The 25,504-nt window shown below is 41.6% G+C and overlaps 1 protein-coding gene across 1 annotated transcript in view; it reads left to right on the top strand.

Annotated features, from left to right (window-relative positions):
- The window catches only part of col11a1a (collagen, type XI, alpha 1a), a 53,885-nt gene that overhangs the window by 15,706 nt on the left and 12,675 nt on the right, over positions 1 to 25,504 (top strand). Inside the window, exons 9-50 of the mRNA XM_029148105.3 lie at positions 256 to 321; positions 507 to 548; positions 625 to 687; positions 1,752 to 1,826; positions 1,936 to 2,019; positions 2,525 to 2,581; positions 3,528 to 3,581; positions 3,673 to 3,726; positions 4,375 to 4,428; positions 4,520 to 4,573; positions 5,147 to 5,200; positions 5,586 to 5,630; positions 5,816 to 5,869; positions 5,962 to 6,006; positions 6,431 to 6,484; positions 7,270 to 7,314; positions 7,505 to 7,558; positions 9,084 to 9,128; positions 9,372 to 9,425; positions 9,517 to 9,561; positions 10,823 to 10,876; positions 10,985 to 11,092; positions 11,302 to 11,355; positions 12,532 to 12,585; positions 13,631 to 13,675; positions 13,799 to 13,852; positions 13,989 to 14,033; positions 14,799 to 14,852; positions 15,253 to 15,306; positions 17,768 to 17,821; positions 17,998 to 18,105; positions 19,094 to 19,183; positions 20,195 to 20,248; positions 21,067 to 21,174; positions 21,258 to 21,365; positions 21,612 to 21,665; positions 21,816 to 21,869; positions 22,315 to 22,422; positions 23,926 to 23,979; positions 24,055 to 24,108; positions 24,268 to 24,321; positions 24,792 to 24,845. Coding sequence (XP_029003938.1) covers positions 256 to 321; positions 507 to 548; positions 625 to 687; positions 1,752 to 1,826; positions 1,936 to 2,019; positions 2,525 to 2,581; positions 3,528 to 3,581; positions 3,673 to 3,726; positions 4,375 to 4,428; positions 4,520 to 4,573; positions 5,147 to 5,200; positions 5,586 to 5,630; positions 5,816 to 5,869; positions 5,962 to 6,006; positions 6,431 to 6,484; positions 7,270 to 7,314; positions 7,505 to 7,558; positions 9,084 to 9,128; positions 9,372 to 9,425; positions 9,517 to 9,561; positions 10,823 to 10,876; positions 10,985 to 11,092; positions 11,302 to 11,355; positions 12,532 to 12,585; positions 13,631 to 13,675; positions 13,799 to 13,852; positions 13,989 to 14,033; positions 14,799 to 14,852; positions 15,253 to 15,306; positions 17,768 to 17,821; positions 17,998 to 18,105; positions 19,094 to 19,183; positions 20,195 to 20,248; positions 21,067 to 21,174; positions 21,258 to 21,365; positions 21,612 to 21,665; positions 21,816 to 21,869; positions 22,315 to 22,422; positions 23,926 to 23,979; positions 24,055 to 24,108; positions 24,268 to 24,321; positions 24,792 to 24,845 — 2,574 coding nt within the window. The remainder of the gene's footprint in view (positions 1 to 255; positions 322 to 506; positions 549 to 624; positions 688 to 1,751; positions 1,827 to 1,935; positions 2,020 to 2,524; positions 2,582 to 3,527; positions 3,582 to 3,672; positions 3,727 to 4,374; positions 4,429 to 4,519; positions 4,574 to 5,146; positions 5,201 to 5,585; positions 5,631 to 5,815; positions 5,870 to 5,961; positions 6,007 to 6,430; positions 6,485 to 7,269; positions 7,315 to 7,504; positions 7,559 to 9,083; positions 9,129 to 9,371; positions 9,426 to 9,516; positions 9,562 to 10,822; positions 10,877 to 10,984; positions 11,093 to 11,301; positions 11,356 to 12,531; positions 12,586 to 13,630; positions 13,676 to 13,798; positions 13,853 to 13,988; positions 14,034 to 14,798; positions 14,853 to 15,252; positions 15,307 to 17,767; positions 17,822 to 17,997; positions 18,106 to 19,093; positions 19,184 to 20,194; positions 20,249 to 21,066; positions 21,175 to 21,257; positions 21,366 to 21,611; positions 21,666 to 21,815; positions 21,870 to 22,314; positions 22,423 to 23,925; positions 23,980 to 24,054; positions 24,109 to 24,267; positions 24,322 to 24,791; positions 24,846 to 25,504) is intronic.

Raw genomic sequence — 25,504 nt, 5'->3', positions numbered from 1 at the left:
AGAGGGAGACACGATAACCTGACACACTGCACAGTTTGCGGCGCTCCTTTTCAAACATATGATCCTTTCTTGCTGAATACAATTAACACTTTGCATGTTTATTTATTCCTCATTCACCTCCTGCCTCTGACATAACAGATATGAATTTGCTATTCAGTAAAACCTGATTACACCGTTGAACTGCCTCCTCAGTCACCTGTAAATTATAACCACTGTGTGAAGAATGTTGCCTCTGTGTCCTCTTCGTAACTGCAGGTCGCTGGGGTTGGAGGAGCCTTCGGGCAGAAGGGAGAGAAGGGCGAGCCGGCTGTGATTGAACCTGTGAGGCCTGTAACATTAATGCTGGTGTCATTTCAGTTTGAATGATCCTGTTTATAGACTAATTAGTCAAACGTTCAGTTCAGTTCTAAATCACGCTCAAGATTTCCCCAGAATCTTACCCTAAATTTGTTGAACTGTGTTGCACAGGCACGTGTGATGTGACACAATGTGTTTGTCTTTTAAAGGGCATGTTGATTGAAGGACCTCCAGGACCCCCTGGCCCAGCTGTGAGTCTACTGTAAAAAAAGAAAAAAAAGTGTTTTATGAGGAGGATGTTTCTGACTGAGTAATGTGTCCTTTTAGGGTCTGCCTGGTCCCTCAGGTCTACAAGGACCCCCAGGCACTGCTGGAGATCCTGGTGACAGGGTGAGTTTCCATTTATGTGTCCAATGAGAATTTTCTTGTGTTTAGGTGTTTGTCTTTACAATGAAGATATAGTGTAAATGTGTGTCTTTTTGTGTGTTGTCTATTAAATATGAATACAATATTAAGTTTGTAGACCATAGGAGGGCAGTTTTGCAAAGTGTTTTAATTTTAATTTGCTTTGAGTCACTTGCTTTGAGTTGTTGTCACCAAAAGCCACACTAGAAAGATGATAAACAATGGCTTTACTGGTTGAAAACCAAGAAATTTGTGGAAGTTATATTAGCTTCATGTCAAATGGTAACATACAAACCCACAACTGATCTCTGCTTGGCAATAATAGATGTAGGTGATGGGCATTGTGCTGTTTAAGATAACAGCAAAATAACCATAAATAATGAAATAATATAGACGACAGGCAAGTTGTACAATGGCAGAGCTTTGATGCATGTCTACTATTTTTTACTTTTACTTATTTTTATTTTTTTTATTTTTTTTTTTTTAATTCATTTTACAGTAAGTATATTTTTTTACTTAAACTCGCTGTAGTCTGCGAAAGACCTATGTTATAGTCCTGTGCCTGCTTAGCTAATATGAGTAATGTCATTAAGGTTACAATATTTACCCCTGGTTTCCTGGCGTGCATCTCTCTCTTTCAAAGAAACACACACACACACACACACACACACACACACACACACACACACACACACACACACACACACACGCACATGCACGCAGGTGCTCCTTCAGCAGGATGTTGGTCTTGGATTGCACACACTAGTGTCCCACCATGATGCGCCATTTGCTGATCTATGTGTTGTTTATAGTGTGTTTGAGTTCTGTTACCATTCAGATTATTTGAATACAAGTGTCAGTGCATTTGTTTTATTCACACTGGTGATGTTTTAACATGTGTCAGATGTAAAACGACAGCTTTAGTTTTATCCACGTTATTCATTTTGCTTGATGCTCTAGTAACAATAATATATTCATTACCATATTATTATTTATTGTGTCTTTATTAATCATTTTAGTGCTCAGGTGATGTTTGTTCGGTGTTGCAGGGTCCACCTGGTCGCGCTGGTCTGCCTGGTGCTGATGGTTTGCCAGGACCCCCTGGGACCATGCTGATGCTGCCAGTAAGTGCTCAGATTACACAACAGGTCATATTGTACGTTTGGAGTATTTATTTGTGTATTGGTTAATAATGCCAGCGGAACAGGTAACTCTTGATTGTTTGTTCAACAGTTCCGCTTCGGTGGGGATAGTGAGAAGGGTCCTGTTGTGTCGGCCCAAGAAGCCCAAGCTCAGGCCATCCTTTCCCAGGCCAGAGTAAGTAGTCAAGGATGTTAAACGCTATAGGAGGACGGGAGCGGAAAGGGGAAAGAGACAACACTGGGGGGGGAGGCGGCAGCATTGTGTTTGCCTGGCAACACTAAAACTGAAACACGCAACAATATAAAAAGCGCACGTTCACACAGATGGAGAGGATAGACTGTTAAAAATAGTCCCAGCCTGCTGGTGGTCTTCACCAACAGGTGTCAAAGATACTCTAGGAAAAAATAAGTTGAACTGAAAAAGACAAAATTGTGTACAACGTCCCGCATTAGGCAAAAACCATTAGCCAATACGTGACCTGAGACGTGGAAATAAATATGGGTTTGAGTGAGTATTGTAAACCTGCAGTACTTCTGATTCTGACTCTGATCCAAAAGATACAATATAAAAAGTGGGAAATATCCACTTCTACATTTAAAACGTATAAAAGTGAATTACCCGTACAGGAAATATGATAAAAACAGTTTTGAAAGGAGTTTGACTTTGCTCTTATCTGCAGCTGGCTATGAGAGGACCCCCTGGGCCAATGGGACTGACAGGAAGATCAGGGCCAGTGGTGAGTTTCTAAGGGTTGTTTTATGGTTGCTTGTAAGAAATGTGCTCATTACTTTCACTTTTTAACACAAGTTCATTGTTATGATCAAAGTTCCCATGTGAGTGTGAATTAGCTGACTGTTGCAAAGTCTTTTCTGCAGACATTGTCATGTTTGTTTGTCTACGGTTAAAGAAAATCGTCCTTGTATGCGTTGTGTTTTTAGATTTCACAGTGAATCTGCTGGAGGACACAAACTGAATCAAACAAGTTAAATACTTAAAGTTGTCGCCACAGCACTTGTGAATCTCGCTGTGAATGCCTGCCAGATTTCATTTATGTTGGACCCCCACCCACCCCCTCCTTTTTTTGGGGCATGCTGATACATGATCCACCATTTATCTGCTTGAAGAAAAGCCCCACTTCTAGCAGCTCTCCACAAGCAAAAGCCAAATATGCAATAATCTGAAATGACATAAGACACTAATCAGAAAGATGTAAAACAATAGATGATAAAAGAACAATATGACCTGTTTCCTTTCGTGATCATGCACCTGTCCTGAACTCAGCTAGTCACGTCTGTAACAGCAGCTTTGAATCCACACTTGTCTGTAGACAGATTATAGTACACAGTGCCTTGCAACAATCTAGTATTTTGATTTAGACCTCAAATGTGCCAAAAGACAGAAGGCCAGTGTAGGTTGGCTTCCTAAATGCAGTCTTCAGATGTTTTCAAAGCTAAAATCTCCCCATCCATTAATATTTGACCAGCAGCAAAGCTTGTGTAAGTTGCATGAAGTTTACATCCAGTAAAACGAGCTTAGCACAGTTTGGAGGAAGGTGGAATCATCGCCTTCAATAAATGTAAACATGAAGCTGAAGTCGCCACCTGCTGTTTGCTTTCCTGAACTGCACATGTCACCGGCTGAATGAAAGGAGTCCGTGTTTGGTTTGTGTTGTCTGTCTTTAGGGTCTGCCCGGTGGTCCAGGACTAAAGGGTGAAAGTGGAGACCCCGGACCTCAGGTGAGAAAGAACTAGTGCAATTAAAGATGCATGAAAACGAGCCTCATCTGCTGCAGTTGGCAGCAAATAACGTCCTGTGACGTCTTTACAGGGTCCCCGTGGCATCCAAGGGCCTTCGGGACAAACGGGCAAAGCTGGCAAGAGGGTAAGTGAACTCAGCGACCCAGGACCTCGCAGTGGCCTGCATGTTTGTTGTTGTGTGTCTTGTGGTCGCTGTTCAGATGCTGAGAGGCTTACGCCTGCTTCAACAAACAATCGCTTGATACGTGCTTAAAGGCTTGCGCTGCCTGCAATCCCCGGATCAATGACCGGGCGCTTAATCCGACGGAAAATGCCAAAATGGAAAAGCAGATCTGGACGAAGGCGTGAATAGTGTCACACACACAGTCACTCAACGAGGCCAAACATTTGGGCCTGATTGCTTTGGAATCAACGTGGATCAGTCATCGGCAAATTAGTAATGCCACTGAGCCACTGATTGATTCCAATGTCAAAAAGTGAGATCAGAACCATACAATAACTCAGATTATCAAATATATTTCCTTATTATTTATATGTTTAATATTCTTCTTAGTCCTTTCCTTTCCCATGTTTTATAACTGAGTTTAACCCTAACACCCAGAAGGCACAGCTGGTGCCCTAAGATGTCACTGAGACAGAGACAAATAATAGTTAAGGGGTATTTATTCAGTTGACTGTATATGTAGTTGTATTAACAAAGCTACATGTTATTATTTTATAAATAATAAAATAAGACAGTTTTACTATTTCAATATTGCTCTTTATTCTCAAGGGTCGTGCTGGAGCAGATGGTGCCCGTGGAATGCCCGGAGAGCCAGGCACCAAGGTACTAAACGCCACCACCGGCAGATTGTGGACTTGTTCGCCACTGTTCCTGTGTTTGTGGTGCGGCGACTTATTTTGCTGTATCGTTACAGGGCGACCGGGGCTTTGATGGACTTCCTGGGCTTCCCGGTGAAAAGGGACACAGGGTGGGTGGAGCGTGATCAGCATCAGTCAGTTCAGTGCAGTAGAGCTCCACTGCAAAAGCAGCAGTTGTACTGACACTGAACGCATGCACGTCTGCTGAAAGTAGGAAGGAGCCAGAGCTGAAAGGAATCACACCATTGTTTTCTTCTGAGAAACAAGGCCTCTACTGTAAATGTTTTCAGGCTTTAGAGCAAAACGCTGTTAGTTTGTGTAATAGGTCACAGAACTAGCTTTCAACTAAATCCCTCAGTTATTAGGGATTATATTTGGCTGTGGTCACCAGTCAAGTTTGGAATTTCCATATCTTCATAAGTTCACAAAGTTTAGTAACCACTTAACTTCACATAATTGAATAAGTCCTTATAATTTGTTTTATTCCTCTAATCCATTAATCACAAAGCTTAGCCACAGTGTTGCACTGTATCCATGTATGTAGAGCAAAGCACATATCTAAGCACAATGAGAAAGAACATTCACATGATTCACTAATAAAACAGCAAATTATACATTATTATTACTGCAGGCCATAATGAATTATCTCAAATATGGTCTTTCTTTCACTCATTCCACCTCAGGGGGACCCGGGGCCAATGGGACCACCAGGTGCTCCTGGAGAGGACGGTCAGAGAGTAAGTGCTTCCTCTATTACGTTCACACCCTCAATAACTTTTAAGAACAAACTGCTGTTAACAGAAGTGAGCCACCGTTTACATCAGCTGCGCTTCACCCGCTCTGCCCTCAAGCAGGAACAGCAGCTGGGTGGAGACTGTGAAATGGGGAGGAGGAGGGCTTGCGTTTAACCTTTCCTCCCCCCTGTAACTAACCTCCCACCTGCCCCCAACCCCCCCTGTTGCCACAGTCAACAGCCTTTGGCCTGGTTGAGCCTTAGCCCTGACTAATACAGGCTTTCGCATGCTCATGATTATTTCTATTTGTTAAATCGAACAAACATCTCTCTCCACTGAAGCACAGCTCAATAAATCACCTCTGACGTTTGTCTTTTCCTTTCCTCAGGGCGAGGACGGTGAGATCGGGCCCAGAGGACTGGCGGGTGAGAGTGTAAGTCCTGTTTGCTTTGTTGTTCCAACATGACATTCCAAACATATGGGAGTCAAACAGGCTGCGACACGCTTCTCTTTACTGTTGCTTCCAAGTTATCTGTGATACGTGTTGGTTCTTTGACTACAAGGACTGGATATGTCAATAATCAATAAGCAATAATCCCCCTACTGTATCATTCATAGGGTCCTAGAGGTTTGCTGGGTCCTCGTGGTCCTCCAGGACCCCCTGGAGCTCCTGTAAGTACCACCACCTTTACATTGTCTTACAGTACATCACTTTATGATAATGATCAAGTATAAGGGATTATTTCCTCATCTGTTGTCTTTAGGGGGTTGCTGGTGTTGATGGGCCTCCAGGACCCAAAGGAAACATGGTATGAACATCCTATGGATGAAGGATCGCATTTATCTAAAACCTCACTGTAGAGAGGTTAAAGGTCATGCCAGCATCTAGCGTACAAGGAATTGATAATTTATTTTCCTAAAGTCACATAAAAGCCCTTTTTTTAAGTTCTTGAACTAACTGAACTCACAAAGTTAGAGAGAGTAGGAGTATGAATTAATTAGAATTTAACACACTCTGGTTGGGATTTAATTAAAGCACCAACATGGTTCTCAATGCTTCTACACTTTTTATAAATAAAATACACTCAGTGAACTTTGAGTCCAAATAACAGCATTCAGTCAACAAGAACAGACACGTTTTAGTAATTGATGCCGCTGATAAACAGGATGTTGGAGACAATCTATTTTACTGGTGTGTACTGTAGTTTTGACAGCCTCCAATGTTTTTTCCAGGGCCCTCAAGGAGAACCTGGGCCACCTGGGCAGCAGGGAATCCCAGGAACTCAGGTAAACAAAGAAGCAGGTTAAAGCTGCATTAACTGCTTTACTTTAGCTGCATATGCATGTGAGCCTTCACATTTGTGTGTGTGTTGATGTGTAACAGCTGAACAGCTTCATCCTTCCATCATGTGTAACACAGTTTCAAGTTCAGTGTGAGACGACATATCCCTTAGTCCCCATTTTCAATTTGCCCAACCCTCTCCCTCACTTTAGCCCAACCATCCTCTCATTTCTCCCTACAGATATGAAGAAGCCCCCACACAGACACAGACACACACACAGACACACACACACACACACACACACACACACACACACACACACACACACACACTCAAATATTTTTCAAGTCAGGTTTACCTTAGAGGGAGGGGTGTTTCAGGGGCGATCCGCGTGAAAGCATCTAATTCATGTTAGCGGTGGAATTCCTGCAAAGCCGCCATACCTGCAGTGGCAAGCTTCAGTGGCTCAGATTACACACACACACACACACACACACACACACACACACACACACACACACACACACACACACACACACACACACACACACACACACGCACACACTGGCACATCTGCAAGTACGTCAGCCAATATTTGAGAGTATGTGACTCTGCTGCTGACACTGAGTGAGTGAGTGAGTGAGTGAGTGACTGACTGACTGACTGACTGACTGACTGACTGACTGACTGACTGACTGACTTAGTCTGTATATATGTACAGTATGTGCGTTTGAACATGCTTATGCTGTGGCAGCAGCTTATGTCTATTCATGTGCCTCTCTCCTCTAGGGTCTCCCTGGTCCTCAAGGCCCGATTGGACCACCTGGAGAAAAAGTGTGTTGTCATTTTTTTCTATATCATTTCAGATTATTACCTGAGTTTTGTAGATTTCTAAAAAGCATTGACATTTAGCTCATAGATTAACTTGTGTAGTGAAGCTCATTCGTCATGTTTGATCACAAACAGAATATTAGGCATTCTCTGACTGACCTGTCATCGTTTGTCCTTCCTTTTCTTCATGCAGGGACCCCAGGGCAGGTCGGGCTTGCCCGGACTACCTGGAGCTGATGGGCCTCCTGTGAGTGTGTAGCCGTCTACATACAGTATCTCAGATTTACACACAATCAAAAGAGTACAGTACATCACATAAATGATCCAGCATGTTGTGTCTAAAACACTTGTGTCTGGGGCTGTGTACTGTAGCTACAGACCTACTGTATGAGCTGTGACTGTGTATGATCTTGTTTCTACTAAGCCTGATGGCCTGTTACAGCTCTGTAAAGCTCACTATAGGAGCATAACACACAGGCCAGCTAGAGTTTGGCTACGGGCATAGCATTAATAAACTATTATACACAGTGTCACACTTTGCTTTACCCTGTTGGTGCACAGCTGTGTCTAATAATGGGCCAATAGCCATAGTTTCAGATGAGGTTGTTCTCGTTATCTGTCCTACAGTCTGTGCCTCAGGCCCCAGATTCTGGTTACAGTCCCTGGTCTCAACCTCAGACTGGTAGCGCCCAGTGCAAGGCTCGTCTGTACAGTCTACAGTGTGTATAAGTATAAGTATAAGTATAAGGATAAGTACATGTATAAGTGTGTTTATCCACACTCTTTGAGAGGACTATACAGTATAAGCTAGATGCTTTTCTACTTCGTGTGACTTACAACTAAATCTCATCAATCCATATTTTAGAGTGGAACATACAAATCAGATAAGTGTAACTGAGATATTAATGACTACTTGGAAAATATTATCTCATTGTAAATTTGAAGGCAGCAACAGGTCAGTAACATGAGTATGAAGGGAGCATTTCAGAGACGCAGAGGCTGTAGAATGTGAAGATGGGCACACGCAATAAAAACAACATGGCCAAGAAATTGTCATGTTCTAATTTCAAGTCAAACCAAAAAGCTCCTTGTAGCGTATCCAAATTTGAAATTCATGTCAAAAGCCTGCATTTATGATGGTAATGATGTGCTCTAGTGTCCATGGCGTGGACAGCTGACGCATCTGGAAGGGCTCCATTAATACTGAAAACTACATGAAGGATTAAGCTCCCATCCAGACATTACTTTCTTACTGCAGCATTAACAGCATGAAGTATTTGGGGACCGAAATGACCTGTAGTCCAGACTTTGCGCCAATAGAAACCGATTTGGTGCATTCACTGAAAAGTTCAGCCAAACAGGCCCAAGACTGTCAAGCAGCTATTGTCCTGCATCAGACATGGATGAACCACATTCCTGTCCAACAAATCCAGCATCGGGTCTCCACACTCCTCAGACATTTACAGACAATGGCAGACATCGCTCTGTTTAACTCTTCAGAGATGAGACGAGTTGCAAAGGATTTCCATGAATGTCTCAAATTCAACATCTGCTGTTCTGTGTTGTTTATGTTCCATTCTGAACATAGAACTGATATGCACATGAACAACATCCCTACATGCATTTGCTCCCATTTTTCATCTTCACATGTGGCCACAGGACACCAAGGACTGCACCCAGCATTTGTACAAATTTGATTTCAAGTAGTTTTTTGCTACTTTAAGTACCAAGTCCTTCATAATGTGTGATGATTTTCCACTTTTCTTTAACAGGGTCATCCTGGTAAGGAGGGACCGCCCGGAGAGAAAGGAGGACAGGTATGTGTGCTAATGCATAAGTGACTAGTGTTATAGAAGCACACAGTGTTATTTTACTGTCAGCATTCCAGCAGGGCGATGAGTTAAAGTAAGCTAACTTATCTTTACATAAAAAGTAAAAGTAATTTGAAGTAAATGCTACCTGCATCTTCTAAGCCGCCACAGAAATCCTGTGGTGCTTTACGTCCTTCTCCGTCCCCTGTGAAGCCTTAACGAGTGTCACCGCTGCTGTCTCCTTTGCAGGGTCCTCCAGGTCCACAAGGTCCTATTGGTTATCCTGGCCCTCGTGGTGTGAAGGTCTGGTGTCTGATCCCTTTGTACATTATACATACTACAGTAACTGTATTGAAATGTATAATAGCTGGTGACATTGATTTTCTGTATATAGGGTGCTGACGGCGTCCGTGGTCTCAAAGGGTCAAAGGGAGAGAAGGTATGAACACTCCACATGTGAAGTAGTCATCACAGCATTCTCTATCCACCTTGTTGCTGAGCAGTCGGACTGGTCACGGTCAGCGTGTCTGTAATCGTGGCTCTCTGCCTGCACTCCGCTCTCTGTTCTGAGACTTTAAAGCTGGAGTGGGCAGCTGCTGCAGCTTGGCAGCATCGTGCAGAGGTCAGTCAACAGCCTTCTTCAGTGGAGACTCTGCTGGAGTGACCCTCACTCAACGTTTGAAAGTGGAGCTGTCGCGCTCGAGGCCTTCGGCTTCGAAGGACGCTGCAGTCCATCTCGAACGCCTCTGAAGTGTGTCACAGAGTAGAATCTAAACGATGCTTCCTCTCAATATGCAGAGCATTTATTTAAGATCAATACAGTTATGCTGTTTATTAAAATCAATTATCTGAGTGAAGGATGTCGGCCTCACTGCACTGACAGGTATTCTCATCACCTTTTATTGAATTATTTATATAGAGAGATCCGAGACCTTGAGGAGAGAGGTTTTGTTATGAATGCAGGATTCGCTTTACCTCAGGTGTGTGTGTGGTGATAGTGATGCTCGATGCACAATGCAGACACATTCTGCTCTGCATTATGCATTGAATTGGGTCGAAAACATGAGCAGGTGACAGACTAGAAAAAGAAAGTGTCAAAAGAAACAGAGGTTTGTCTGGACAGAGGCTGCTTTGAGTTTATCAAAGTAAACCAATTGAGTTCACTTCCAGAATTCTCAATAGTGTCTTTATTAATTTTGAATTATTGAGTATCTTGTGCTGTGGATGAGGACTTTTATTTTGAAAGAATAATCGCTTAGTATTAAATGTGAATTAATTTATTAATTTAAATAGATAAATATATCTGCCAGTTAGAATTAGTTAGTGCAGGTGATTATATTATTTTACCTGCATCTGCAGCACAGTTTAGCCTATTAGCGCCTTCTTTTGTACCGCAGTTGTTTGTGCATGTGCTGTTCCACTGTGTGACCAGCAGAGAGCAGCAATAATTCTATCATCCGCTTAGTTAACAAAAGCAGGCTGAGTTAGTAATGTGCTCATTATGAGGATTGTTGCCGGGAAATGAAAACACTGTGCATCTGTGTGTGAATCAGTGACAGTTTTCTCAGGTGGAGCTCCTGTTGGACACAGGACCTCTAACGTCTCTCAGCTTTACCTGTTCAATCAACACGTTCCTCATGAGAATCAATACAATATAATATATAAGATCAATCAACAATGATGTCTTTTTCTGTCTTTAGGGTGAAGATGGTTTCCCAGGTTTCAAGGGCGATATGGGCATTAAAGGAGACCGGGTAAGAAGCTTGGAACAGCATAACTTTATTGTATATGAATAACCTCCTACAGTACAGTAAGTCTAAGACGCCGGCTCCATATACTTACTGTACATGTTTGTGTTACAGGGTGAGCTGGGGTTAGCTGGGCCCCGTGGAGAGGACGGCCCTGAGGGTCCTAAGGGGCGAGCTGGGCCCAATGGTGAATCAGGACCCATTGGACCTGCAGGAGAAAAGGTAATAGACAAGAAATATTACTTTAGAATATTTTTTTGGTTAGAAATTGTAACAAAAGTACAATACAGCAACAATACATCATAGTATAGTGAATCCTATGCTTTATACAGCACTGCACATGCAAACCAGTTAGTGTTGAATAAGTGTTGACATATTTTTCTGTCCGTCTGTCTATGAATCTCTACTGACACATTGTTAATGTTTGTCAGGGTAAACTTGGTGTTCCAGGAATTCCAGGTTATCCAGGAAGACAGGGACCAAAGGTGAGTTACATCACAATACAAAATATATCCCAATATCTTTTATTCCTTTGATTGAATATGTTCCAGTCAGAAAACCCAGGACAACATGATGGGTTTGTGCTAATGGGTTTTATATTAATGTAATGTATTTCATGCTACAGTAAACACTGTGCACCCAGGTGATAAGATGAAGTTGTAGCTTACAGTGTTTGTAGAGGTGAACCTCTGTGCTACTGCTGAGAAGTAAAAGGCCTGTTGAAATCTTCAGCCGCAGATTAACCCATGAGTGATAACAACATTTACTTTTAGTCTACGCTGAAAACAACACAACAAGCAACAGTCGATCAAATAATTCACTACTGAACAACCCAGAGACCATACATCTCTGCTTTATTATGCTGAGTACTTCTTTAGATCAAAGTTATTTTAGTCAGTAGCTCATGGCTGTTATTGCCATTCAATGTGTTTGTAAAGACTCTTTCACACTGCTTTTGTTTTGTTTTTGATCATTTTAACACAAATGTCTTAACAGCTGGTGCTGAAATGAAGTTTTTCATTTACAGAGACAACACTTACTTATCAGTAAGGTTTCTTAGTTATAATAATAATCTTTATGTACATGTGGGGCAAGTAAAAGTTTGAGATTGATTATTATTTATTAAATATTCTTCATGCAACACTTGGTGAGGTGCTGCACTGTGGGTAAGCTGCTTTTTAATCTTCTTTCTGGACTTTGACTTGTTTATACCGTGCTTTATGTTCTATCCTCTCCTTTGTGTTTGTGTTTGGGTTCGTCATGTGTGATGGTGTCTTCAGCATTGTCTGCCAGTCGTTTAAAAGCTTAGATCATTTGTTTAAGGGGAAATCCTCCTCGATGCTTCTGTAACTAAATGAAAACTCTAGAGCAGGAGGATTCTGAGAAATTTATTGGAACTATTTCATATCATTGTTTTACAGCAACACATTGTTGTGAGTGTTAATATTTCAATTCAGGTGTTGGGATATTTAAAAACAAGCAAACAAAGTGTTAATGTCATAGAGCTGGTTGTTTCCATTGTTCACCCCTCATGGTAAATTCATGTAGTTTCACATGAGGGAACTATGACATAGCTGGAACGTCTATCCAACAACAATGGTGCTGATAAAGTAGAATGAATAAATGCATCCTCTGACCCAGCCCTTCTCTCCTCTGGACAGGGCTCAAGCGGGTTCCCCGGCTTCCCTGGAGCCAATGGCGAGAAAGGAGCCAGGGTAAGAAAGCACTCACTGGCTGTTTGTGTATGGAAATCAACACACATCAAATAGATTTTTATTATAAGAGTCATCTGTATGATGACTTGGCACAAAAAATGACACCAGCAAAATCAATGTTGGGAGGAGAACAAAAGATGTGCAAACAATGGTGCTTTCACTGAGCCCATCAATGCATTTGTAGGCGTGACAAAATACCAGAGTAGCGAAGTCTAGCAAAATCATTTTACTTTGAAGATGCTCCTAAACTGTGCAATGTCTCTAGATTCTCATTATGTAGATGTTCCATAGGAAACATTGTCAGTTGCTTCGCATTTCTTGAAATCTTCTATACTGCTATATCTGTCACGGACTCAAGGTAGCGGACCCACACGCACAGCGGAGACAAGGCTCAGTGCACAACAGGGTTTATTCGAGCTCGTGGTCAGGCAGGCAAGGGTCGGTACACAGGTAGATCATCGGTAGCAGCACAGACGAGGATAAGGCAAACGGATGTCAAAAACAGGCAATGGTCAAACTCACACAGGCAGACGGGATTATCACAGGCTGGGCTGGAGACGTGGTCAGGAACAAAACAGGATCAAAACGCACGGCAAGGTAAAGGTAAGAATGCTGGAAAGTTGAACGGGTGAATGAACAAACAATCTGGCAAGGTGCTGGGCTTAGAGGTGGTGCTTAAATACCAGGTGAACTAATAGCAGATGAAGTGCAGGTGTGGATAATGCGGACCGGTACTGACAGGGAACAGCTGTGATGTGACGTAGCAGTAAGTCCCTTCAACATAAAAGCGGATCTAGAACCAGGACGTGACAACTAAACAGGAAGTATTACAAAATAAAACAGGAAACAAGAAACAAAACCCAGATCGTGACAATATCCTCTATCCGCTTTTATCAGTGTACCTGTAGTAGTGAAACAGTAGAATAGTACCAAGGATAACTGTCTATATTACTCTTATTTTATAAGCTTTTAACTCAAAATGATAACATGAACTGTCATGACACTGGGAACCAGTACTTTAAAGTTTTTTTCTTCTTAATAACAGGGTGTTGCAGGCAAAGCTGGTCCTAGAGGCCAAAGAGGCCCAACGGTATGTATCTGATTGTATTAGAGCATGTACCCGTCCTAGCATCCTGTATGCATTGAAGAGTTAATGGCGTTGTCCTGGATTGATTTGGTTTGATGTTTCAAAGTTCGTTTCTCACCTCTGCAGGGTCCTCGCGGTGGTCGAGGAATCAGAGGTCCAACAGGAAAACCAGGCCCCAAGGTACGAACACAGCAAAGCATAACTTTGGTTTTAGATATTTTTTAAGTTAATATCCTGTAAAAACGATTTCGGAAAAAAATAAACCTGAACATCAATCGATGTACATTTGGCATTATTGCTGATTTGTGTGTCACAGGGCACATCAGGCAACGATGGTCCTCCAGGCCCACCCGGCGAGAGAGTAAGTCCATAACACATGGATGTGTATTTATATATATACAGAGTAAATATATTCAGTATATATACCTCAACAGGTAAATAGATTAGATTAGTTGCTGCCAAGCATCTAACCAGTCAGTGGAGTTTTGCTATATTGTTCCGCTCTTGTGCACCAGTAGAAAAAATGGTCCATTAATAGTTAGTTATTGTGAGGTAGCCCAACAACTCCAAAGACGATGACAAGCATCTAAGTAGTTAGATGTGTTCAGTTGCATCAAGTCTGCGGAGATACTTTATTATAATTCTAAGAAAGCATGATGTCGAGTGTAGACCTCAACCAGCCGACTATTAAAAAAAAACGGATATCGTTGCTTTTTTATTGAGATTTATAGTAGTACTGTAGCATGTTCTGTGTTCATGACCTACTGTTCATTACCAGATGCAAACCTACTGATTAGACCTCAAATAGACTAGTATTAATAACCACAAAGCTCACCAGACGCTTTCTAAAAATAAAATATCAGACGTGATCACAACTTCAATCAGCTTTAATGTAGTTAAAAAGGCTGGCCTCGGGTCTGTGGAAGCTTTTATAGTCTAGTGTCCACAGCACTTATTCGAATATTGAATTAGAGGGTGATGGCTGGCTACTGACCTTTGAACTACTTCAGGTGATTCTAAGTAGCAGTAAATCAAAGTTCTGAAAGTTCAGCCATTCCAAAGTTGTGTTGTGTCTGTACTGTAATACATGAAGATGTGAGTGTACGAGATGCCTTGCTGATTGCAGGGACCTCAAGGACCTCAGGGACCCGTGGGCTTCCCAGGACCAAAAGGTCCCCCGGTAAGTGTTTCTCCACCTGCATGATACACGATAATCCTTAATGTTCTAGAAGTTTGTTTCCTCTCGTCTCAACAGCAGTTTAGATTAGTTTTAAAATGTTTAACTCACAATTGATTCAGCTGAAGCATGGGGTGAAGCATTATTCAACAGGATTCCTAATGCTCTGCAGGGATCACTAGTCTAAGTCTAGCAGAATCCACTTTTACTCCCCAGTCTCAGCGGGAAACAAGTGGTAATTTCCACCTATTGATTCTGGTTAGACTCACAGCTGGCTTCCAGTCCTCAGTCTATGTTGTCTTCTCACAGCAGAAATACAACCTGAGTTAAAAAAAACATCTAGTGGATAATGCATCTAATGTATAATGGTGTTCATCTAATGAATGTCATTCCTGTATCACAGGGACCCCCTGGAAAGGATGGGCTGCCCGGACACCCTGGTCAGCGTGGAGAGACGGTGAGTCTGTGTGGCTGACTCCCACTCAGCCTAAAACCTCATGTCAAGCGTGAAAACATAAGCTTTTATATGGAGCGATTGTAGAAATTGTGCGTGACCTGGCGAGGTTTGTTAGATTCAACAGCAGGTACAAGCAGGAGCACAAATCATTGGTTTTCCCAAACTGTATTGATATTGGTCTAGACTGGAGCAATGTGTACAGACATAACCACTAATTGTCAGGCTGTTATGAACAGAATCCTCAGTGTAGCGCCTTGTCAGGGTGGTTTGTAGTCACTGACAGACCTCCTCAGCGCTTATTCTGCAAATTGCCTCTCAATTGCAGGACAGATCTAATCTTCCCAATCAGTGAGCAGCTCTTCAGCTGAAGCCCCTTTACTTCTGCTGCACTTGTATGCAGGGAGGGTTTACAAGCAGTGATACACAATCTCAGTGGGTCTGACTCCGGGAGCAAAGCTAGAAAACACCCCCGTGAGCCCAGTCTGCTATTCAGACAAGCACACTGCATTGTCTCTGAGTAAATCCAGATGGCTCAGACAGAGAAAGACCTCAGGGAGCAGGGGACTCGTCCGTTCTAATGGAGCGGCTGTCTTGATGTTACTTCTGCCAGTTTAGTAATATCCAGTGAAAGGATGCTAAGCCAGGATTGTCCAGTTGCAACATGGTAATGAGCAACAATCAATTTTGTAAAATCTAAACCATCAGCCATAAAATTTGTTGGATGAAACATTTGGTCGTGTCCTTCTATGAAGACACAGACCCCTAATGAAAATTGGCTGTAATAGTTATAGCCTGAAGATGGACATCTTGTTCTGTCACACGTTCAATTTCTTCATACCTACACTAGTTCCAGTAGTTGCACTCCCCTACCTTTGGTTTCGATTCCCAGGACTTGGTAGAGTATGCATCAGTGCACTTTGCATTGACAAGGCTCAGAGGGCAATAAATTCAGCTAAAAGCTTGACACATCATCGCTTCCATCATTAAAGCCTCCCTTCCCCACCTGCTTCTTCCCTATAGATAAATGTAACTCACAGCTGACTGCATCCCTGCCTTCGCCACTGTTCCAGCTGCAGTGAGCGAGTCTTCATTAACGTCTCTGCGACTGTAGATTTATGCTCTGATGAGCAGCTCCACGAGCCAGTGTGAGAATTGATCACAGCAATAAAGATGTTTAAATTCCCCCAGCCAAGATTTGAGTTGGTGTCTCTGAGCCAGGTTGATGTTGTAATTGCGTGGCCTGAGGATTTCTGTTGAATAATACATTACCATATATCACAACACACAGAGTGATCAATAGGCCTGGAGTCGCCAGGCAGCCATGATCAGAGCAGGAACAGCCAGGATTTGAGAATTGGAGTTGTAGGGAAATTCATTCGTTGCTGAAAATGGTTGGTGTGAATAGTGAGGCGATCACTGTCCTCAGCTCTCTCACACTATTGTCTCATATCATAAAAAAATCACATGTACATGCGTTCCATAAATATTTACCAGCTCAGGTTCGGCTCTGTCTGAGAGGAATGAAACGTTAACTTCTAACTGCTAAATCATATCATTTTACAGCTGCCCGCTGTAAAATGATATATAATTAACAAAATAAAAGATAAATAAATGTATAAAGAAAACTCAAACCAGTGCAGATTGGATTGTTCCTTCCTCAGAAGACAGAAGTTCATCTGATTGTGCTGCAGAATCGATGCTCGAGTTGTTGAACTTCTATCTGTTTTTTTGTTTTTTTTTCGGCTTGTCTTGTTCTGCTGTTTGAATCTGCATAATCAGATCTATAGGGAAAACTACACTGCACATCAGCCCTGCACACTACCTCTAGTTATTATTGGGTGTAGTATACCACTGGAGAACATTCTAAATTGTGATGGATGATTCCTGTTTTATTACTGGTGCTGTTAATATTATATTTGGGTTGTTATTAACTTGGTATTTTTTATAGATTAAAACAGCTGACTAGTAGACTTGCGGCTTTGGTCCTATTAGTTGCCCTAAATACACTGTGTAGATGCTGAAATCACAACATCATTAGTTTGTTTTTATTAGGCTTGAACGGAACATAGGGAAGGTACTGTGTATGGTATAGTCCTTAACCTTCTTAATCAAGAACGTCTGCACTACAATACATTGAGTAAAACATTGTTGATTTGTGTTTGTGTGTGGGCTAGCGTTTTTAGAGCCTGGTGTGAGTGTAGTTTCTTCTTCTAGCTGTGTTTACTTGAACAAGAATCAATAATATTTATCTCAATAATATCTGAGAGGTATAATCATATCACATCAAGGAAATACATATAGCCATAAAACCTAAAGCCCTCTTTCTCATCCGAATCCAATTCAGGTGGGATCACTGTGTTTTCTTTACTAGAGTTATAATAGATGATAATAGATTGGGTAAGTGTTTTAGTAGTTATCCCAAATAAATCAAATAATGGGAGTTTTGTCATCTTTTCTTCAGGGTTTCCAAGGAAAAACAGGTCCACCAGGCCCAGGAGGTGTTGTCGGACCCCAGGTAAAAGAAAAATATTATAAAAGACTACTTTAGATAGACTTGCATGACCAACCACTAATACATCTGTAGTACCTTTTGAGGGTTAACTGAAATAACTCGTAACTAAAAGACTATTTGGGATTAACATTGTTGAGCACAGAAAAAACTATTGTGTATAAATGTGCACGTTGTCATAGGGACCCACTGGTGAGACTGGTCCTGTTGGTGAGAGAGGTCACCCTGGACCCCCAGGTCCACCTGGAGAACAAGGTCTTCCAGGTGCTGCTGGAAAGGAGGGAGCAAAGGTATGTTTAAGTATACCGACTGTTTAGCAACACCAGCTTCTTCTTTTTAAACTTACATTCTTTTCCTGTCCTCCTCACGCAGACAGTACAGTAAATCATGTCCATGGGCTAACTCTAAACTCTCTGACACTCACAGTCCCACTTTCCTCCTCACTCTGCTCAGTCCTGTGCATCTGTATGCCAGGGACACTTTGTGGAGGCCTTGGCAGCAGAGCCTAAATCCTCTTATGCCTCTCAAGCCCACACCCCTGTGCCTTCCTGTTCACAGATAAAGCCGCCTGCCAATTGAAAAGAGAACGAAGCCAGAAGTAACTTTAACCGAAGTCAAAGTCTGTTTGTGGGGTACATGGGGGAATAACAACACAATGATGCTTCCTAGTGCTGTGTCAGACTGAGAAACTGAACTAACAGACACAAACATAGGCAGCAGCCGAATACTTTGTCTGGCATAATAAATTACATAATTTAATGAACTGCTATTTTGGATTATTAAAACATTTGGGCTGCATTGTTTCATGTTGTGCTGCATGGAAACAACACTGCATTAGTAGTACCTGGTAATGTACCTTATCTTAACTTAATATTTCTGTTAAACACTGAACCTTCAGTTTTTATTAATTCAGATGTTTTTGCAAAAATTTAGATTTTTGTGTTTCTGTAGTTGAACCATTTCTGTTTCAATTAAAACATATTTCATAGAGAAAAGTGTTTTGACAGTGACGTAATGTACCGTGAACAGGATGTACAGTAGAGAGTGTTTTTTTGTTGAAGTTTACCTGGCTGAGCCATGCATGTATTGATCATACTAAGGTCTAATTGGTATTTTGCTTGAATTAACATAATATTAGGTACTAAGTAAAGCAGCAAAATACAAAAATACTTCCTATACTTCATGGGACCAAAACCAAAATCAGAACCCATACATATTGTAATGTAACTGTATCTTATTATCCCCGCCACTAACTCAGTGTGTGACTGTGTCCATAAGGGAGATCCTGGACCGCAGGGATCCCCTGGGAAAGATGGTCCACCTGGCCTTCGAGGATTCCCTGGAGAGAGAGGTCTACCTGGTGCCTCGGTAAGAGTTCTGCAGCCTGAACCAGATAATCACAGCCTTACTTTATGAACACAGCTCCACGAACACGAACCAGCCTCTACCTAGAGCCGTTCACTTCATTAGCAACACCCGCCTTGGAATTCACTCCTGACAATCAGTTCAGTGAAGAGGAAATCCAAGGCGACATCTTACAAATGAACGGGCGTGTCTGTGCATCTCTCCACCAGCACTGTCACTACTGTTTTAACCACTGCAGAGCCATCATGGCTCTAGGGCAACAGCGCCTCTATTATAGAGGTGGGGAACTGTCGGGTGATCGTCAATTCGTAAAATCTATCCCTATTTAACTCAGGAACTGGGTTTTCAGATTTCAGTCACAGTAATTTGAGGGCAGGGATGTTATTTGTCTCTCTCTGCATTATTTACTTAATAAATTATTAAGTGGCAAATGTTGGTAATTAGTCCTCGCTGAATGCAGATGTATATACTACAGCGAGAGCTGTTGTTGTGCAACCTTCATGCTCAAGGTCAGTCAGACTCTGCAGGCCAACAGCACCACTGATTGTTTTCACCACTGTAATTTATCAGCTCACAGTCACAGCAGCACACACTTATTACCCTCACTGCTGCGTGCTCATCTGTGGGCCACAAGGGAGTTTTATGAAGCACCCAAACACACAGGCGTTTGCATACATGCATAGTTTAAGCGCTGACAAACACATAAATGTACAAAATGAAAAACACAAGCTTGGACGTGCAGAGCAAGATGCAGAACATTGTACCAGATGTGTATATAGATGAAGATGTGAGGAGTGATGACACTTGTCAGAGTGTTGCTACTTGAGGCAAAATGCAGTCAAAGCACATTTGTAGAGGTGTCTGCCTGCAGCCCCAAACTAGCAAAGAAAGACAATAGATTGGCAACATGAATGCAGACCTGTGCACCAAATGTATACAGTACATTACAGTACAGTATGTAAAGTCAAAGCTATTTCAGATGGTCCTCATGTGTTTTTTCCTCATTTTCTCCAGGGCCCAGCAGGTCTGAAGGGAGGAGAGGGGCCTCAAGGTCCACCTGGGCCTGTTGTAAGTATTCTTTTCCTCAGGTAGTTTTGGAGAGGTTACAGGACTTGTGTTTATATGTGATTGAATTATAGCTAAATCATATTTAACTTATAGACTATGTACCAGAGGAAACTAGGTAGTACATGACTACCTGTTGGTATTAGTACAGTTTGTTCCACTGCCTGCAACCACACAGATCCCAAACACACACAACAGACCTCACAGCTAATTAATCATCTACAGTGATTCATATCCAGACACCTTAGGAAATGTTCTAACATATATGTACAAAGTCAAATTCCGCATCAAAGCACTTTACATTCCTTTTCCGAATTGTATATTTATAGACTCTCCTAATCCTCACATTTCTTAGTGGTTAGCGTTCCCATCCCATTTTATGTTCAGATGGAGAAACTCAGGCCAGATCACATTGCTTCAGCATCCGCACATCTAGGTTTACAGCTTCTTTCCAGTGACAATCACAGGTATAATTGTTAATAAGTACAAACTGTTTCACACTTCTACCATGGAATGCAAAATTTGTATACAGTACAAATAAACCACAGCAGCCTTTTTGATTCAGAAATGCTTTTCAGCAAGTGGAATGAGGCTCAGAACTCAGAGAGCCACATTGTAACCGCTAAGTTTATATGTTCACTGCTTCAAAGTGGTGCTTTATTAGAACCTAAAAGCCACCTGTTGTTTATTCAATGTTCCTCTAGAAATTGTCTGTGTTTGACATGTGGGTGGTCAGTGTCAGAACTCTAAAATCTGTGTCCTTCTCATTAGGACAAACAAGCACATCATCCTCCTTCTCATTTCTAATTTCTGTCTCACAGGGATCACCTGGTGAGAGAGGCCCTGCTGGTTCAGCCGGTCCGATTGGACTGTCAGGTAGACCTGGTCCTCAGGGCCCACCAGGTCCTGCGGGTGAGAAGGGAGCACCTGTGAGTATATTTCTCTCCTGCAGTTCTCTCCATCGAGGCACATTGCTCTGGAATGAAATGTCAACACACTGGTTCCTCTCTAGGGTGAGAAAGGCCCTCAAGGTCCAGCTGGACGTGATGGAGTTCAGGGACCTGTTGGTTTACCTGGGCCTGCTGGACCCCAAGGTCCACCTGGAGAGGATGGTGACAAGGTTGGTTACAATTCTCATTTCATCACCTGCAGTAGTTATGTTTCTTTAAGGCTGAAATTGATTATTCTAACAAGATTACAGTATTCATTATAGATAATGAATACTGTTAAGTTGAAGGTTTTTGATATTAACTGTCACAAGATCCAAAACTCAACAGCTATAATAAGCTGTTGAGATTTAGAATAAAGTTTGGGAGGTTTGAGATGGTTGACTAATTGTGTCTGTGTGTATCTTTTCCTTTACTAGGGAGAGGTTGGAGAACCTGGTCAGAAAGGAAGCAAAGGTGACAAGGGAGAACAGGTGTGTTTCCTTTACTCCACATACACTAAAATCCATTACTGCTACTAGAAATGATCATAACAGTAGTTTCAAACTTACAGAAATAAGTTGTGTGTTGATATATGGGTGACTTGGACATAAGTGTAATTATTTGGACACTTGTATGTTCAGGGTCCCCCCGGTCCAGCTGGTCTCCAAGGTCCTATAGGTGCCCCAGGCCCTGCTGTAAGTACCGTTCATCTGCACTTTTTTACATTGGTCAGATTTCCTGAATTTAGCTTAAAAGAATGATGTCACCACAATGTGGGTGGGTATAAGGCAGACTATGAAATATAGTACTGTAGCATCCCTAAAGCAAACATTGTATCTTAGGATTGTATTTTCCAAGTTAACTATCTTCATAACTTATCACATAAACTGTAATAACCAAACAGATTAATTTTTAAATCTTTACAATAAGAGCTACTTAGTTTTAAAATGTTACATAATGACTAAACACCACAAAGATCCCTTTAAAGCAATAAACTGATGATTAAAAGTGCAAAGAACACTATTTAGGGATGTCTATTAATGTAGAAACGATTACAAATAATTTGCAAGGCCTGATGCTAAAATACTGATTAAACCTTCACTTAAAATCTTATTTTGTTTGTTTGTTTTTCTGTCTTAGGGAGCTGATGGAGAACCTGGTCCTAGAGGTCAGCAGGGTATGTTTGGACAAAAAGGAGATGAAGGCCCCCGTGGATTTCCTGGACCCCCTGGTCCAATCGGTCTGCAGGTTAGTACCATTCACACATCTCAGTTCTGGATTAAACCTGGAGGATTTCAGTTGTTTCATACAGAGCAAAATTCTGTTAATATGCAATATTTATAGTGTCTTTACAGTATTTAGTCATGCAGGAAAGTAATTTGTGTTTAATGTAGCATTAAGATGTTCTAATCTGGACTTCACACTGCCAGACGTTTACCTTAGGGCACGATCTATAAATGGACAGTCTCAGTATTTGGTGTATCAGGCCACAGTGGTGGCCTGATACACCAATAGAGACAGAGACTGAGACAGCTTAACCTTTTCATGTGTTCTATGGTCTTCTCCACCTTTTGTTTTTCCATGCAATAAATTCACAGCTGCACTAGTTAGTGTTTGTAATGGTTTGTAATATGTTATAACTTGTTATAACACTTGTTATAACATGTTATAACTTGACAAACTAGACACAATACCTGCACTTACAACTACACTAAATAATATTCTATAGTTTCAACATGCTAAGCGCGTGCTTCATATACTGGGGTCATTGTCCTGATAGACTGCTGCTTACAGTATTGTTCTAAGGTGTTATCCTATCTCTACAGGTTTTCAATTGACTTTTATTTGAAGGACTTCCTTTCCCTCTGCGATTTAATTACTTGCGTGGTTTGACCTGCTCAGTTTCCAGCACAATCACTGTGCAGCATAATTAGCAGCCCTGCTAATGATCTCAGACTAGAGGAGACATTTACACAGATGAGATTTCTCAGCACGAAAGGAATAAGTGTGAAGCGGCACACATTCTTTTTTGTCCCCACACAAAATACTTGCAAATGGCAGCACAGATGTTTAATATTTATGGAATTAATTTAAACCTTATGCTGATGACAATCTGCGTCTGAATCAAGAACAGCCACACACACACACACACACACACACACACACACACACACACACACACACGCACACACACACACACACACACACACACACACACACACACACACACACACACACACACACACACACACACACAACTTAATTCCTCATAACCTCACCCCTAAAAATCACATCTTGACCATCAAAAAAAGCTTTGGACTGGTGGGGACCTGCAAAGTGTCCCCCGCGTTGTCGCAATGTCCTCACCTTGATAGCAAAAACAGGGGTTATGGTCCCCATGTCAAAGGAAAGACATGTACACACACACACTCTAATCTAATCTAATCTAATCTAATCTAATCTAATCTAATCTAATCTAATCTAATCTAATCTAATAATATAATATAATATAATATAATATAATATAATATAATATAATATAATATAATATAATATAATATAATATAATATAATATTAAAAAACTTAACTTTGTGGATATGCCTAGAGCATTGTTTGTCTTCTGCTGCATTGCATTTGGATTTGTATGGCTCAGTCCAGGCTAATGCTAGACTGTAAAGGTCTGACTCAGTGGGCTTGTTCTTGACGCTGCTTTTTTTACTAACATAATCATTTTTTTTCATCATCATCAGGGGCTTCCTGGACCTCCTGGTGAGAAAGGGGAGAATGGTGATGTTGGACCTATGGTAAGAATCATCTGTCATTGTGGTACTCTTAGAATAGCTTAGCAGACTAACACTACTGTGTCTCCCTGTCTACAGGGTCCTCCTGGTCCCCCCGGTCCCCGAGGTCCTCAGGGTCCCAGTGGAGCTGATGTACGTATTGCTAATTGTTCTGTACAATGCGGGACTGCGACGCTTAAAGTACCTCTTAATATTGTCTCATCTTACGTGTTTCACCCTAAAATACCTGAAAGTTGTTTTGTGTCCTCTCCTAAGGTCATGCACTAATCTTTGTCTTTTATTCTGCTGCAGGGTCCACAAGGTCCCCCAGGTGGTGTGGGCCCCATGGGATCTGTGGGTGAGAAGGTAAGACTCAGGAGATTGCCTTGCAGCATGGCAAGTATGATTCTTAGGCTCTGGGCCTGAAGTGCTGTAAGCCGTTACTCTCAGCCCAGTTCAGTCCACCCAGCTTTCCCATTGTTACCACCTGCAGCCCACTCATTGCGTATGTCCAGACTTTTTGTCTAACGTTCAGCCTTGACATTGTTAATGTCTATTTTACGAAATTTTTAACAAGATTCGTCTGCTTTAGTGCCAATTGGCTGACGATTGCGCTATAAATACTTAATGCGGCACCATGACTGTTACAATGACTCTTGAATATGAAATATGAAGGGCTACTAACACTTTATGAGAGGTTTTACAATACATTCAGTTTTAACAACCCTATAATTGTTAACAATATAGACTCTAGTTCATACTAATAACGCCAGTTGTTTTGACAAGTCACAGGTGAAGGTTGCTTTGTCTCGGCACTTACATTTGTCTAACCACAGGGTGAGCAAGGTGAGGCTGGAAACCCAGGACCACCCGGAGAGCCCGGAACTGGGGTAAGTGGATAACTGTTTATTTTGCTCTAGGAAAGTTTTACATTTGTACTGTAAATATACAGCTCTGGAAAGTGTTTGTACACATCACCTACTTTTTAATACACCACACAGCCATAGCGTTATTTGTAAAGCTCATCCACAGGAAAACCGATGCTTCATATATATTTTAGCTACTGTAGTTATAGAACAAAATGCAATTAGTTTACTGTTAAGTATTTATCACAGTGAAGGTTATTGCTTCTAATATTAAGGCTGGTAGTTCTCTCAGCATGGTTCTTGTGCTTTGAAGCTGATGTCCACATGGCTCCTCAAATTGAGCATCTCCTTAAAACTTAATTACCAGAAGGACTTCTCCTGGGGCTCCCAGCCAGAAAAACAAATAATTGTAGCCACCATGAATCAATTTGGCACTGAAACAACTCACTTTTCTGGGCATTTAGTTACGATTTGCTCTCATGATAGCTTTATTTAAGTCCTGCTCAGTGTCATGTATGTATGTTCTGTAGTTATGTCAATAGTGATTGTTACTTTGAGATATTCAGAGTACAGTTTATGTTACTTTATCATTCATGTTCACCTGCCAGACAATGATTTATAACAGTCTGATTAGCATTTTTTAAACTTATTGGTAGTTACCAAGGTAGCTTGAAACATGGTCC

This window comes from Betta splendens, chromosome 4, assembly GCF_900634795.4.
Source record: "Betta splendens chromosome 4, fBetSpl5.4, whole genome shotgun sequence".
NCBI classification, from domain to species: Eukaryota; Metazoa; Chordata; class Actinopteri; order Anabantiformes; family Osphronemidae; genus Betta; species Betta splendens.
Note: the sequence above shows the minus strand (reverse complement) of the source record. Positions and strands in the feature narration are given on the sequence as shown.